Genomic DNA, 17363 nt, shown 5'->3' on the forward strand with positions numbered 1-17363 from the left:
GATTAGTTGCGAAGGGGTACAAGCAGGAACATTGAGTTGACTTAGATGAGATCTTCTCTCTTGTAGTCAAGATGACTACATTGAGAACCATTTTGGGCTTGGTTGCAGCTGAAGATATGGAGCTCATACAGATGGATGTAAAGACTCCATTCTTGCATGGTGATATACATGAAGATATATATATATATGCAGTAGCCTGAAGGCTTTGTGGAAAAAAGGAAAGAGAAGATAGTATGTAAACTCCTTTTTGCATGGTGATATACATGAAGATATATATATATATATGCAGCAGCTTGAAGGCTTTGTGGAAAAAAGGAAAGAGAAGATGGTGTGTAAACTCAAAACGAGTTTGTATGGGCTGAAACAAGCATTAAGAGAATGATATTATAAGTTTTATACATTGATGCAGTCTCAAGGTTTTCATAGAAGTCAATTGGATCACTGCTTGTACACCAAGAAGGCAGCAGATGAGAGCCTGATTATCTTGGTTCTGTATGTTGATGACATGTTGATTGTTGGCAGGGATACTTATTCCTTGGACTCACTGAAGCTAAGTCTTCATGGCAGCTTTGACATTAAGGATCTTGGTGATACAAATTACATTCTTGGCATGCGAATACTTAGAGATAGGCCAAATAGATTACTCTATCTATCGAGCAAGAGAATATCTCCAAGGTTTTGCAATGTTTTAATATGGAGGGGGGAGGGAACAATTGGGGTTTCATTGCCTCCATATGTGAAACTCAGTACAGAGGATAGCCCTACATCTGATGATGAGAAGGCTGAAATGGCCAAGATACCATATGCTTCAGCTGTTGGCATTTGATGTATGCTATGGTTGCTACATGTTCTGACATTGCCTTTGCAGTTGGAATGATTAGCAGATAAATGGTAAACCCTAGTAAAAAGCATTGGGAAGCAGTGAAAGGTATTATGAGATACCTCAAAGGCACAAAGGAGTTGTGCATTTGCTTTGGAAAGCTGACGGCATTTGTCATTGGCTTTACGGATGCAGACTATGCTGGTCATGTGGATTGCAGAAAGTCCACTTCTGGGTATGTGTTTACCTTCACAGGAGGAGCAATCTCTTGTATCTCTAGGCTACAAAAGCGTGTTGCATTGTCTACTACAAAGGCAGAGTATGTGGCTACCACTGAGGCATGAAAGGAGGCTTTATGGCTTTCACATTTGGTGGGAGAGCTTGGCATTACAGGGTTACTTGTTCTCCTCCATTGTGGTAGTTAGAGTGCTATCATGCTAGCACAAAATCGTGTTTTTCATGCAAAGACAAAGCACATACAATTGAAGTATCACTTCATTAGAGATGTACTTGACAGCAAGAGCATTGAGCTCGTCAAAGTGCATACAGATGATAATCTTGTAGACCTTTACACGAAGGGTCTTCCAGCAGAGCGGTTTGCTCATTGCCGACAGATGATGGGAGTTGGATATATATATGTGTATTTCAACTTTGTACATATCTAGACTTAGTTGATTCTTTTATTTTCTTAAGACACATTGCCTTTAGGTGGGAGGTTGTTGGGAATAAACGGCCATTGTGGCTTTTACATGTGCACGGGTGTGAACATACCCTTAGCACGTTTTTATTTTCATATATATATATATATATATATATATATCTATCTAAAAACCTAAAGAGACACACTCGTCATTGTACATAAGCCGTGCTCACTCTCCTCTCTACTTTGCACTCTCTCTCTCCGTCTCTTTGTTGCTCTGTGTAAGCACTGCATGTCTCGAACTTCGCGTCAAAGGTCACAGTTATTGTACCCACAAGCCGTGCTCACTCTCCTCTCTACTTTGCACTCTCTCTCTCTCTCTCTCTTTGTTGCTGTGTGTAAGCACTGTGTGTCTCGATCTTTGCGCCAAAGGTCACAATAGCAATGTGACTATGCATGGGAATTTGCATAGTGCCAACCATATAGATATATATTTTTCCATCAATTGTATGTATTACTAGGTGCATTTTTTCTCATGCAGGCATTACTAGTAGCATTTTTTTAAATGACCAGAACTATACGGAGCATTTGCATGACTGACATTAATATTATGAGTTCCAAACATAGTGGTTGCATATATGCATTGCTAAACTTGCCAATTTGTGTCCCAAGATCATACCAACATTGTTATACATGGGCTATGCATATTACGAGCCATACCCGGATACATTGAGCCTTGCACACCACGCATTGGTTGCTACATATGGTAAGCACTTGTGTCATACATCCCTGTATGTAGTCCCTAACCCACCATAGCATGGAAACTATTGCCACCACCTGGCTGTCCTATAATTGCATGCATACCTTGTTGTCCAAAAAAACGTTGGATTGGCACTTTCAAGTTGGCCTTGTATATGCATCAATTGCCCCACTAGCATCATTTTCTTATGCCCACTAGCCATGTTTGGAACATCATGTCGTTGTCTTGGCTCTTTTTTCAATGCATCTTGTTGCCTCGAAGCTCTTGAAGATAATTTCCTCTTCTTGCCTTGCTGATCTCCTTTAAGGGGTTAAAAAGCACATGAATCAAGGATCCATTGCCAATTGCACAAACATTTCAGCTATTGTCTTTAGCTAATCTTAAAATTGGTCATCAGAGTTCTCTTCTACTTGTTGACCATCATCTTCAAGAGACCTAGAAGAACCCACATTTTTGTCTAAACCAACATTAACAGCTTGTTGTCCAAGATTAGGCGTTACATTTTCCTCAACACTTTCTGAATTTTCAGATTGGGAGTCATCTTCTCTGCTCGATCCCATTTTACTATTTGAAGACATTCTTGTTGTAATGCTCAGTTGTATACAATTTCAGCACTAGAGCAAAGTTTCTCACTTTCAATCAGGTGCCTTGGGCCCACAAATTCGTGGGAATTGATGATATCTTGGCAATGAAAACTTGAAACCAACCTTTCTCTTTTTATAGGGTGGTGAATAACCTGATCAAGCACTAATTACAAGAAGCATAAAATCCATGTAAATTGAAGATATACGCTTTATCGCTTTAATCTTAGGTGGTAGACACCTTTTTGGCCCCAAAATTGGTGCCCCTTCTACTACTTTTGTATCTTATATTGTAAATGGAAGGAGTGATCAGTAACCCTGTAAATCAATTTGTCCCTTGGTTTGCTTGAAAAAATTAGTTTTCACCGTCCTCCTTGAAAAACAAATTCAGTCCGAAATTTGATATTTGTTGGCTAGCCTCTTGAATCTCCTTAAAATTTCTCAATGTCAATTGTATGAATTCAAGTCCTAGGCACTCAATTTTGAGCATGCATTCCTAGGTCATTTACCAAATCCTAATTTCTACTGTAAATTAGGGTTAATAGTTAAGATTGATTGAAATCTCTTACTCTGATGGATCAAATTGCTGGAAAATGCTGAGATAATTTGAGAGATGGTTGGGGGATGAGAGAGAATACTGTAAAGAGAGAAATTTCTAAGTTTTATCGCTTGAAATGCTGAAAAACTGTTGTTGCCCTACTCAAACGGCCATGAAAGTTGTCACCTACAGCTTAGGACCACTAGAAAGATTGTTGCCACCTCCTGTACGTTGTCATTTGCACTAGAAGAACATTGGGTTTTCGCCGCGTGCTCTTGAAGGGCTCGAAACTAATGTCACGTGTTGTAGGACTAATTCTTGGTGGTTGAAAATCATATCAACAGCCTCTCCTTGCTCTCTAACAGCCTTCTTTTCTCTCACAATGGTTGGAATAGACTTCCACCAGCTCCCAAAAGCGTTTTTTTCACTTGCATAGGCAAGTTTTGCAAAATGACAATATTCTAATTCCATTTTTCAGCTTATAAAGTTAATTTTTAGAATATTAATTTTAAAATAAATTTAATAATTATTCTAGTGCTCAAAAAATTAATTTTATCAATCAGTAATTAAATTGACTAGGCCAATTTGTCTTCCAAGTATCCTTGAGTAGTTATTGAATTGTAGATTGAGATTAATTAATTAGTTTATGCCTAGTCTCTAATATTACCATTGACATTAGTGGGCCATAAATTGGTCTAGGTCCAAATCTAACAACAGATACCATCTAGTACCTCTCAAGCATAATTTATAATAGGTTTTGTCAATGACACCCATTGCATCCTTGGAATCCTTGGTCTGTTATCGTGAAATAATTGCTATGTGTATCTCATGTGCTAAACAAATTTGCACATTTGATTAGTAATTTAATCTAATATTATAAGTAGGATTAAAGCATCTCAAAATTTCACATCCTTGTGATAGTCAGGATCTCTTGCCCAATCAGAGTTTGTGTATCCTTGTAAACATCAAAACCAAAACCATAAGTTAGGCCATAAGAGTAGGTATATGTTAAATATCTCAAAATATGAAGATATGCAATTCTTTGTGACATCCTAGGTGGAATGAAAAATTGATTGAGCAAACTAACTGAGTAAGCTAAATCTGGCCTAGTATGTATCAACTAAAAGAGTTTTTCTACTACGGATCTATAGGTGTGCTCATCGAAGGATTGATCTAGGGTATCCTCAGACAAGTGGATAGCTGGATTGGGAGGTGTAGCGACAAGATGTATCTGATCTTGGTAATATTGATCCACCAATTGAAGAGTGTACTTTTGTTGTGACACATAAATACATCCCCCTAGATGGAACTACCTCCATCTCAAATAATGTAGCACATAGCTTGGTTTTAATTTCTGCTATGGCAATAGAATTTGAGGTAGTGATATAGCCATAGTTGTGAGGTACGAAAGGTACGATACGGTACGGTACGATACGGTATAGCCAATTCATTGCAGAATAAGATGAATATATGGAGTGACTATCGCGGTCGCATGGGCTACGTAAAAGATGCGATACAACTACAGTCTAGTATATCTGATACAAAAAAAAGAGAGACCTATGTCATATGAATCTATGATGAGGCATCACTAGTATCATCATCATCAGAACCATTTGAGTGCTCATCAAGAGAGTCTGAAGATGACTTCTCGGTATTCGATGATGAGACACACTCATATCATCCTTACTAATGAGATTACCATCATCATCAAATGATGGCTCCCTGGGTGGTGGTTGTGTAGCCAAGGGGGGATGTCATCATGAGGCATAAGATGTGAGCTATTAGAGCCCTGCCTTACATATGTCTGCAAGCCACTCGAACCACCCCTCCTCAATGATGAAGGGCGCCGAATGACCATGCCCTTGCTACCACCTACTCGAACTCCTCGCTCACGAGCACGCTAACTGCGAGTGTCACGAGTATCTGTTGCTATAAGCTCTCTATAGAGCTTTGCAAAAATCATCTCCTCCTCCTCGTCCACCTCCTTATATATACTCGGAAGAGTGTCGCCTGCCAACTTGAATGTATCAACATTGACCTATACAATGCAGTAATGCACGTAAGATTGATCATTGTAAATGCTAAAGTCTAAATTGTAAAGTATAAACTTCAAAGTTCAAAGTTTAAAAGTTAAAATAACAAATTTTAAAATTTAAATGTTATGGTTAAGTGTTTAAAGTTTACTTGCTTCAGACTATCCATGCTCATCATAGCTCTCATCATGCATAAGTTAGTGCGGTAATAGACTAGCCGCTCAACTATTGTGTACTAAGCTCATTGCGAATCTTTGAGTGAATGAGAGAATAGATACTCCAGTTTAAGGGCTGAAGGGTCTCTAGTGCGTATCCAAAGTTTTGCCACCAAAATAAAGGCTTCACAAGTGACTCTCTCCTCCAACAAGTGGGAGAAGCAAAAGCCACATGCCCTCTTTGATCTGCGTAGCATCCTAGCTCCTTCGACACTGCATTGTGGTCATCCATAGGGACCACACGAGCTAAATAAGCAAGCTGGTCCGAATGGAATTCTCTATCATCCATGACTGCCGGTGACTTGTAGGCCGGATGTACCAATGCAACAAAACCATGGGTGGGCTTATGCATCCACATCCATCTCCTCTCTGCTATCTCTAAAACATGTGCACGCTGTGTCTTTGTGATCACTGTACAAGTACGTACCTCTACCAATGCCGCTCTAAAGAAGTGATGAGAAGGCCCATGGTGGACCCCTTGCAATCACTCATACGTAACACCCTATAAAAGGGAGTCACGACAATGACAACGGCACATACTTTTTGCCAAAACTGTTCATTAAGGCACAAGTGCTGCATGGCTTTGGCCTCCTTTGTCTCATGCTCATCCCACTCATTCCATAGAGTGGACACCACTTTCTGGCACAAGGCGGACTACACCTCATAAAGGCATTCCAGCAATAACCACATGTAAGCAAAGCGAGTTGAAGAAGGCTTCTTCAACTCCAATGTGCTATGCTCATGATACATCGCAAACACCTTTACCTTTACCGTGAAGAATGTGACAATTGATGTAGCTGTGTGGACCACCCTCTTCACCCACTTGAGCTTCGCAATGTCCTCCATGAGCAAGTGCAAACAATGACTTGCACATGGAGTCCACACAATCGCAGGGAACTGAGACTCAAGCAAATGGCCCATGCACCGACAATTCGATGCATTGTCGGTAACAACTTGCACCACATTTGAGGGGCCCACCTACAGCCATAATTTACAAATTACAAGTATACTTATTACTTAATACTAACAATACTTGGAGATTGGAGGTTAGAGAGAGAAAGAGTCTAGAGAGAGTTGAAACTTGAGCCTTGCGGCTTGGGGGGAAAGAGAGAATCGAGATAGATCATAGATACTAGAGAGAAATTAATTATTAGAATAGGAAGATAGATAGTTATGCATATGCCATTATTTATAAATTAAATTTCAATTATGAATCATGATATTATCATAATGAAAGAAAGTGAAACAAATTTAAAAGGCAGCAATGTATACCTCAATTATAGCTCGTCAAATGTGGCGGCAGACAAATGTGCTTGTCGTTTTTCTCCCCCTCTTACTGGTATTGACAACTTGCAAAAAGTAAGTGCCAAGTAGACATGAGACGAGTATATTGATGATGCCACGTTTCTTATGATCACTCCATCCGTCGGTGAGAATGGAGCAACCACATTTTATCCATGCGGCCCGAATAGAATCAAGGGTTTTATCAATCGTCTCCTTCTCTTCATCAATCTTTTTCGTCCTTATGTCATTGTATGTTACATCGGTCCATCCTTGACATGGACCCACATTCTTCCATTGCTTTTGCTTTAGGATATTGAATGCGAGATTGCACTCAATCACCGTGCGTGTAATTTCAATGTCCGCAAGCCGTTGCCTTTCTCTAAGAAAGGCAACCGATCCACACACATGACCAGGAGCTTGAGAGAGAGAGGATTGTCTCTCCAGCACCGCATGAGCCTCCACTCTTTGCCTTTTACCGGAGCCGGGTGCGGATGTGGAGCCCCAACCACCAATGGTAGAGGCCTCCCCCGCATTGGTTGAAGATATGCCCACATTGGATGCTTCCTCGTTAGTAGGCATAGGAGTTGGTGTTGATAAGCCACTTCCTCCTTCTCTTGTGGATCCCCCTCTCATATTGGCAAGAATCTTCTCTGCAATGTTTTGAGGGATCTCCTTGCATGGAGCAACTTGTCCCCCCGTCTTGGAAAGATGTTGGAGAAGCCGAGTTGCACCACTTGTATAGCGCTTCCCACAATACTTGCATGTCCAATGGTGGGAGTTGGACTTCTTTGTGTCTCTCTCCACATGGATCGCATGCAAATTGAAGGCCTCGTGCTTCTCACAAGTCATGGTGCTGTTGACAGATAAAGAGGCCATAGAGAGAGAGAGAGAGAGAGAGAGAGAGAGAGAGAGAGAGAGAGAGAGAGATGCTTGAGTCTGGACTCTTGAAACTCGAAAGTTGAAAGGGAGAGAAACTTGAGAGGCCCGAGGGTTGGAGTAAAGTTGAGAGAGAGAGAGAGAGAGAGAGAGAGAGAGAGAGAGAGAGAGAGAGGATGGGAGATGAGAATGGCAAATGCTTTGATAGGGTGCGGGATAGAGGGGATGGGAGATGAGATTTGAGAATGGCAAATGCTTCCATAGGGTGCAGGAAAGAGGGGATGAGAGGTGGGATTCGAGAATGACAAATCACAAGTCCATTTAAGAATCAAGATCCAAGAGAGAAAGATGAGAATGGTAAGTGCTTGCTGAATTGGTGTGGAAGCATGGAGGAGAGGAGCACCTTTTGTAGATGAGAGAAGGGTGAAAGTTCAAATAGTCAAAGAGGGGTCAACGGTCAAAGAGAGGGCTGCTAGCTAGAAGGAATTTAAAGAGGGCTGGGGAGGGGAGTGCATGGCTGGAAAAGGGGGTGGGATGAGGTATCCAAGGCTTCTCACCCTCCAAAAAGTGCCACGCAGGGAGGTGGAGTAAAAGCTAGGGCGTAGGAAACGCATTCATACGGATACGTACCGTACAAATTGTATCTTATGAATCTGTCCATATGACGTACGAAGGCAACTATGGATATATCTGACCCCCTCTAAAGTGGTATAGACAGAAGTTTGGTTATACGGGGTAGAATGGTATCCATGAGTTTGAAGGAACTCATCCATCCTTTGGAGCCAAAATTGCAATGCTTGCTTCAGCCCATAAAGAGCTTTCCGCAAGTGAAAGATCTCATCTTTTTGGTTAGCAGAAGAAAATCTGGGTGGTCGCTCCACATTGACTTCCTTTTTTAGATAACCATTCAAAAAGGTGCTTTTGACATGCATCTGATAGATTGGCCAAGTGTGGTGAGTGGCTAGTGTAACCAACAAATGGAATGATGTCAATTGTTCAGTAGGAGCAAAGATCTCTTCATAATCAATGCCTTGCTTCTGTCGAAACCCTTGGACTTGTGTAAGTCCCATTAGTCTTTAGCTCGGTCCTAAATGTCCATATTGTCTAGATAACTTTCTTGTGACTTGGATTGGTGTCTCATTTCGGTCAATACTCTCTAGCTCTTTCTCTATGTCCTTTTGCCATCGGGGATGTTGAAGAGCCTGCTATCAACTATCTTGTTGATAATATAGTATGTAATCAGTCGTAAATAACGATGCAAATGAAGCTTGAGATGTAAGTTAGACAAATATTCTAAGGCTTTTTGGAGTGGAATTCGATGGAAGGATCCTTAAATCTTGCATGATCTGCAAGTACCAGCGAGAGGTAATAGGTCTCACGAAGGGGCGTGGGAAGTGAAGAATTGTGAGAGTTGGATAGTTGACTTGACTTAGAAGGTACCATCTCCGATGGAATAATTTGAGGAAATGGTGTAGAGTCTAGTGTAGAAGACTTTACAATATCTTATAAAAAATACTCTCTCTCCTAACAATCACCTTGTTTGTCTTAGGAATAAAAAAATGATAGGCCGTCACTTTTAAGAAGTATTCTACAAAAATTAGGAGCTCAGCCTGAGGAGTCAACTTTTCTATCTTATCATTAGGGGTGTGCATTGCATATACACACAATTCTGAAAGGCTCTAAAGTGGAAAATGACAAGGTGAGAGCCAAAAAAAATGCTCATACGGAGTCCTTTGAGGGACAATTGCAATTGAGCATCGGTAGAAGATGTATATCTAAGTGTCAGTAGCCTCTGAAGGAATTTTACTGCGAACATTATAGTGTGACATATTCATGATGGTCTGGTTCCTATGCACTTCATTTTGAGGGGGGGAATTGGTGGAGGTAAGTTGAAAGAGATGCCATATTACTGTAGAAACTCAAAAAACTCATGGGAGGTAAACTTGCTACCACTAACACTTCTCATGATAACCAGTTTGGTTATGAACGAGTAGTACCCAAGGAAAGAAATAGGTAAAAGCGTTGGCCTTATGCTTGAGAAAATACACCCACATGTATCTAGAATGATCATCCACAAAAAAAAAAGAAGTACAACGCGCCATCCAAAGCAGCAGTGGGGATGTCAGCCCACAAAGATTAGGATGAATTAATCTAAAGAGGCGCCTCAACGCTATGTGTGGATTGCTGTGGGAATGGGGTATGGTGTTGTTTCTTGAGTTGATATGCTCTACATATATCTTGAGATAGCTTTAGGCGTGGAAGGCTCTGAACCATCTGGCTACAGGACAACTCATAAAAATATTTGTATCTGAAATGTCCTAAGCGAAAATGTCATGGATGGTTGGTGTCCGTAGGCTCTTGTGTAGTGGCTAAAGCTTGGAAGTGGTAGAATTCGGAGCCCTCATCTATTGGCTTGGAAAGAAACCGAGTCATATGGTACAGGCCACTAGGCTGGCCTCATCGTGAGCAATCACTTAACTAGTCTAAGAGTCAAGGACCTCAATTGTGGTGGTTGTAAAGAAGACCGCTAGTCCTAACTAGCAAAGTTGTTGAACTGTTAATAAGGTCACTCCAAGTTGGGAAACATAGTAAACATCATTTACCATAGCGAGATCTGAGCCTTGGTCAGTGGCCCCCTCTTCTTAGTCGGGCAATCCTCAATAGGGGAGGCAGGGTGGTGGCAACCCTTAGCAAGAGATGGGGCTAGACACTCGTTGCCATCTATCAACCATCATAGTCTACATCATTCGCAACCCTAGAGGGTATGTTAAATTGGTTTGTAGAGGTCCAGATTGTCTTCTTAGAGACAATTTAGAGAGAGTCAAGAACATGTCTCATTAGATTGGACCAAGTAGTGAAATTAGACTTGTTAAAAATGAGTCTTGTCAGTAAAGGCATGTTTGGTTGATGACCCCCCAAAGGGTGAAGGACCCCCCAAGTGTGGTGTGTGATGGCATATGAGGTGCACTTAATGGGGATGGAAAGGAAAGATGCAACAGAAGTAGAGATTGTTGGAAATGATTTTTGTTCCTTTTGTCCATTAAATGCATTGAATGAAAATGAAGATGGTTCACCTACTTCAAAATGGCATTGAGAAGGAAAATTGAAGGAAAAGAAGGGAGAGAACTTACAAGTACTTGAATTAATCTTTTATACTCTTTACCTTTCTTAGAGTTTATGAATAAAAGTTTGTCTTCTTGCAGACTTATGAACCAATATTGTGATTTCATAGTCTCTTCTTCATGAGAATCACCTACATCTTGTTGAAAAGAAGAAGTACACTCAAAAAGATGAAGATGTGTAGTATTGCGTATTTGACAAAGATAGATGAAAGAGGTAGAGATGGAGATGAGAGAGGTAAAGAGATGAAGGGTTTGTATTCCATGCCGATTTCCACATCAAGATGGCTAGTCCTTTGTGGAGCTCTGTCCTTTCTACAAAATCATTAGACCAGTGCACTGAATCTAAAGGGGAAATTTTAGATTTACCTTCAATTTGTTGTTGAGCTTGATCCATGAGAATGAGATTGTACTCAGCTCTAGAAATCTCGCCTGTTCTTTTGATTCCATGGTAGTCTGATGTCTCTTTGACCATGTTGGATGTTGGAGAAGCAAGTTGTGCAGTCCATTTCCTTTCGTTTATCAATGGATTTGACTTGAGAGAATAAAGCAATGATGTCGTGTTTGAAGTCATCTTGTCCTCTTGTTAAAACTGTTTCTTACAAAGGGCTTTTAGATCAAAGGTCTAGGTTTCTTCTAAGCGATCCTAGCTCTGATACCATGTAAAGAAATACCCTAATACAGAAACACAAATACAAGTGTACAACAAAGCACAAATTGAACAAAATACAGGTAGGGTTAGGGTAACTTAGAAACAATGAACACAATGAAGAGTTTGAAATGAATGAATCTATATAATACAATGCCCATGCAACAAACACACTATGCAGTGAATGAATATTGTACGTCGAACTCTCGTTTCTCGAGGACTGAGGCTGATGTAATGAGTTGGAGAGAGTGTCATACTTTGATGGATCCCGAAACATAGCAATGCAGCCTTTGAAAACCTTTGGCGATGGCAAATGCAGCAATGCCAATGCTGGATTAGTGTCAGACAAGCAAAAGAGGGTGAAAATCGGCAAACATAGGATTCTTGGGGCGAAGACAGCTTGGATGGCAGTAGAATGAGAAAAATGCAGCCTCTGATGGATGTGGTGCAGTGGCTGGCAGCTGGTCAGTCAAACAGAGCACAGTCTAGTGGGTTGCCATGCTGCACAAGCAGCAAATGCAGCCAAGGAAGAGGCTGCCAGACTGAGCATAGCCTTTTGGGAAGAAGTTGACAGCTGGCAGCAGCAAATGAGGGTGAAACCTGCGCGGGGGAGGTGTGAAATAGGCGTGGGATGGGGAAGACAATGTTAGGTAGCTTCGGCTGAGATGTCCTCCATGAACGGGGTGCGGGCAGTGCAGCTAGAGCACTTGAAACCTGCATAAACGAGATAGGGCTGAATGGGAGGGCAGGCTATCTATTTATAGAAAGTTTGGGGTCTCCCAAATTAGGGTTTACATGTGGGACATTGAATCGCTCTCGAACCGCTCCCGGTTTAAAATAATGAGCTGTCCATCACTAGAGGAGTGGAAGTGCTACCTCCGTCTTGAGCTTGAGGCAATGCTTTGGACCTCTTCTCTGATGCACTTGACTAAGCTTGATTAGAAGCTGGCTCTAACTGAAAAGCATTGAGGTAAAGCTGCAACAACTGAGGATGGTTTACCTAGTCATCCTCTCCATCCATTTAGCATCCATTGGTGAATAATTTTGAAATTTCACTACTAAGTAGCATCTAGTGCTCCTAACTAAAGCACCTCTTAATCCAAAGGCTTATCAAGAAGAAATGACTCAAATGATGTTTGATACTTTCAATGTGCTTGCCATTTGTGTTGCTATTCAAGCAGTTCTTTCCCTTTACACTAGCAAAATGACAACTGGTATCATGCTTGACTTTGACTTTGGTGATGGTGTGACTCATATTATTCCTATATATGAGGGCTATGTTCTTCCTCATACTATTTTATGACTTGACCTTACTGGGTGTGACTTAACTGACGCACTCAAAGATCCTCAAACAGAGTGGATATTCATTCACTACCACTACTGAAAGGGAAATTGTGAGAGACATGAAGGAGAAGTTGGCATATGTGGCCTCTTCAGCTGTGCAAAACAACCAACCCAGCAACCAACAAAGCCCATCAACTACACACCACCACTACCCCAACCGAAACCCAAACCAGCACCACTACACACACCCCACCCCTCACACCAACACTTCATGGTTGATGGCTGATGCCTCACAGGAAGAATGAAAGTTCTATTGGAGACGCCTTCTTATACAAGTTGGCTGAGCCGCCTCAAGGACCGGTAAAGTGTTACTGTCCATTGGGTTGTTAGCCACACCATTACTGTGTAGTCCCCATTTGACTTGCTTTGCTTGTAAACATCCCCTTCTATGAGTTGTCAAAATGCTTTGCTGGTGTTCCTTATGGCAATGGAGCATCGCCTTGGGGTAATGATGAAAGTCTACAATAAGGACTTGAGTTTGGTGAACTGTACATTTGAGTGTTTGCCTTCATAATTCAGGATAAATATTTCAAATATTTTTGATCCTAACCACATAATCTGTGATAATCCTCAATGTCTGGTATCTTCTCCATGAGCAATTTGTTTGGTAGATAGATGATGGCTCAGTTTCTTTCTTAGGCTAGAATCCTCATGTTGACCGAGCTTTAGGCTCATCTCTAGGCTATAATGTTCTCATTGACTGAGAGTTTGAACCTTGTGCTCAAACAGAGCTAATATAATTCTGAGAGTCGATTTTGTGTGTGTATTTTATTTTCCATTTGGGGGAGGGAAAGTTTTGTTGTTTGTTTGTTTGTTTTTTTTTTTGGGTGGGGGTGTGTGCATGCGCTGTTCAGGGTAGGGAGGCTCTGCATGTGGGATTGGAGTTACGAGAAAGGGCTTCGTGTTTGATTTGGTGAGCCCTTTTATAACATATTTGAAAAGTTGCATCTTAATGTTTGCACTTTGCTCTTATTTATTTTGCATTCAGGCGTTTCAGGAGCTGGCAGATTAGACTTTTCTTAGCAAGTTTAGTTGTGATTTTACAGACAGCTGTTCAAATGTCTAGTTTTGCTGAGCATTTTTCTTGAAAAAGTGAAAGCTATACTGTATTTCTGGATGATTTTACATTTTTTCTGGATTGCAGATGATGAACATGCTCCCTTTTCTCATGCACATTCACTTGACCGTGAGAGAGAACGGCGAAGCCGACAAGACAGTAGAGATCAGCATGGTGATGATGATGAAGATGATACAGCAGGGGACAGAGGGGAAGGCTCTGATGGTGAGCACTTGGTTGGAGACGGTGGTGTTGCTTCTGATGGTGAGGATGATCACCAAGATGGGGATGATGGTGATGATGGGTAAAATATAGTCCTTTGAGAAGCAGATGCAACAACAATAGGTCTGAACACAATCACATGCAGAAGATAAAGGGGAAACTTGCTACAAGCATTTCTTGTTAACATGAAGGTGGTCCTGGTTAGGGACTCAGCACGCTTCAAAATTGCTTCAGAGAAGTTTCCTGTAGGATGTTCTGCAGTTACATCACTTTCTTGTAAGTGCGACCATACAAGTCTTTGCGCAGATTATCCTTGATGTAAAAGTTTCCCTGGTTCCTCTCAGGTGGGAGAGCGAATGTATCCACAGCAGTCCCATTGTCTTCTGACTTGATGTGCTGATGTGTGTTTATCAGCAATAGAAGGCTCTATTGCAACACATGATTCAGAGATTAATGTAACAATATGATTCTGCAGTTTGAATTTTCAGGAGGTGGAGAGGTGAAAGTGCTCTATTAACATCCAGAAACCTTGGTTGACACCATGTGTGAAGCTGGTGACCGTGGAGGTTTAGTTGTTTTGTGTCTACCTTCCTCTTGCATGGAAGCTCATGTCCTGTACTTTGCAATCTGTTTTGTGGTGAAGAGGACTTAAATCAGATTATGTTTTGTTTAGTGTTAATGAGTTAATCTAAATGTTGAAAGGCTCGATATTTGATTATGCTCCATTGACGACGACTCTTTTGGCTTGCCTATCGAAGCCATGCTGTTGCTTAGCTCATGAGGAACTTTAATGGAAATGAAAAAGAAACAGCATGTCATTTCTAATTTTTAATATGGTTGATAATGGCCAAGAACTATCCACAAATAAAAAAGTATGCTCTAGAATTCTCTGGGAAATAAGCTTGCAAGAGATCAGAAATTATAAGGGAAAGCAATTGGTGGAAGGATTAATATTTCAATCACCAAAATCATGAATGGTCTCATAGAAGCTTGTCTTTATAATGCGGGCTGTGACATATCAGATGCAAAATATGTTTACTATGAATGATTTTGAGACTGTATTTTAGTAACAGAGCTTCCCCAAACTAAGGAATCAAACAGTTTGTTTGTTTGGAGTATACACTAAAGGGCTTCATGGTTCTCCAGACTATGCAAAGAAAGGGTCTCCATCTGCTTTATCTTCCAAATCTCCCCGGAACATTTTTATATGTGGAAGTGGTGTATATCTCACAATGGCTTCCAATTGTAGCATGATATATCAATAAGTTGTTCCATATTTTGGACTATAGGCTTATATTTCAAAGGTGCTCTAATCGAGTATTTAGAATCTATACAGCATGATATGTCACACACACACACACACACACGCGCACGCACGCACGTTGAAAAGTTGTCTAGTGAACAAATAGTTTTGATTTGGTTGTTGCAACGTTGATGTACTGTACTTGTGTGGACAACCTTTTTGGTGTAAGATTATGGTGAAAGCCTTAATAATTGCTTCCTTTGGCACTCTAAAGTGGATACGGATTGTTCCTACTTGAACAATCCGTATTTGAACAAAGATTCATTCAAGGTGTATTTAACAAAGATTTGTCAAGTATTTGAACAAGGCCTTGATTGTTTTGCAAGAATGAGCTTGATGATTCGAAGATAGTTATGTGCTAATGTTCAGCTTTTTAGGACTCTTGATCTTTTGAAGATAAAGGATTGGCCCTATCCCATCCTCTTAGATGCCACATTGAGGGATACTTTGCCCATCTTGTATGTGTTTATGACGACACAAGAAAGTAAATAATGTGGTCACTTGCAATTGATTGTGTGTATATTAAATAGGTATACTAAAGGTATGCAATGCAATTATAGACAAACTCTATGCCCAACCTAATACACATGTAAGTTATGCAATGTAGTTATGAAAACTGTGTTGAAATTTATGCATACAATCCATTGTTGAATCCAAGCAGTATTCTCAACTTACATGCTAGTATGTTCACCACTTAGTTGCCACACAAACGGAAATGGCCTTGTGATGTTTATTACAGCACATTCATAGGGTTGCCTACTACGCACAAACATGATGTCCCTATCTTAAACTCGAAGAATTAGAAAATGGAAAAACTAGAGAAAGCACCCTACTCACTTTGAGTGGCTTTACAAAAAGGCATTGCCATGAGATTTTCATGCTCTCCTTTTTGGTATGGGATTTCTCTTCTAGGGTAGGTACTCCTTGTGTAATAACTAGAAAGAGTATAATTGTATGATATTTAGAAGTGTTTTTGAAATGCTTTTAATTATATTCGATGAAATTTTTCTTATTGCTACCATCTATTTTAGTGAAAGCACCCTTACAATACATAAGGGATCTTATTTTCTTTCATTCAAGGTATTTCTTCTTTGCTTTCACTAACAAGTCAACCTTTTTACTTTTTAAAGCCTTGAGTTTGATTTCTTATGTACTTTCCATATCTACATCACATGTCATCATAGCAACAATTGACCTTCCAAGTAGAAAGCCTTAGGGCACTGTAAGGGAGATGGAATAGACCTAAGGAACTTCGAGAGGAGATGGTGGGCATAAGAGAGAGTCATGATGGCTAGGTGGCAATTAAAGTGAGGTGCCTAAAGGTGATATATAAGATCCTCTAGGACCTGGGGCAATATATTTGAAGGAGGAACTTGTGGAAATGGAAAGTCACGCTAGTTGAAGGTTTATTTCTTCATTGAATTGAAGAACAAGGAGGAAGCATCTAGGTATGAGGCCTCTACCACATGGGGCTTGTTAAGGCATTTAACACTTCATTTTCACTACGCTTCTTAAGATTCACTAACCCCCCCTTAAGATCCTACTTTTGTTTTGCTTACTTGTGTGAATCCTAACTTACGATCTTTTTGATAAGAGATGCATGGCCCCTTCCTTTCAGCACAACCTAGTGCATGAAATGGTGGATTGCATGCGCCAACCATGACTACATTTTGGTACTGCTTGTTTATGCCTTAGCCCTCAAGCACTTTCACATTTGGGGATATAATACTACCAATGTGTAGAATTATGGTTTTCAAGGTTATCTTGCTTCAATTCTATGTATATAGATCTACATTCACAATCCATGCATGCATTTAACACTATTAATATATGTGTCGTAGAAGGCATGAGATGGTTTAGTTATAGTATGACACAAACACCATGGAACTTAAATGAGTAGACCTCCTAAAACCAAGTCCAAT

General features: G+C 40.5%; 1 protein-coding gene across 2 annotated transcripts in view; it reads left to right on the forward strand.

Moving 5' to 3' along the window:
- The window catches only part of LOC148013753 (protein EMSY-LIKE 3-like), a 114747-nt gene extending 100096 nt beyond the window's left edge, over positions 1–14651 (forward strand). For both annotated transcript variants that reach the window (XM_087668591.1, XM_087668592.1), the window contains exon 10: positions 14004–14651. In XM_087668591.1, the coding sequence (XP_087524717.1) occupies positions 14004–14224 (221 nt within the window). In that variant the 3' untranslated portion in view covers positions 14225–14651. The remainder of the gene's footprint in view (positions 1–14003) is intronic.
- The last annotated feature ends 2712 nt before the right edge of the window (positions 14652–17363 follow it).

The sequence above is a fragment of the Lygodium microphyllum genome, chromosome 26, assembly GCF_053477565.2.
Source record: "Lygodium microphyllum isolate KBCC chromosome 26, Lygodium_microphyllum_v1.1.10, whole genome shotgun sequence".
In the NCBI taxonomy this organism is placed as follows: Eukaryota; Viridiplantae; Streptophyta; class Polypodiopsida; order Schizaeales; family Lygodiaceae; genus Lygodium; species Lygodium microphyllum.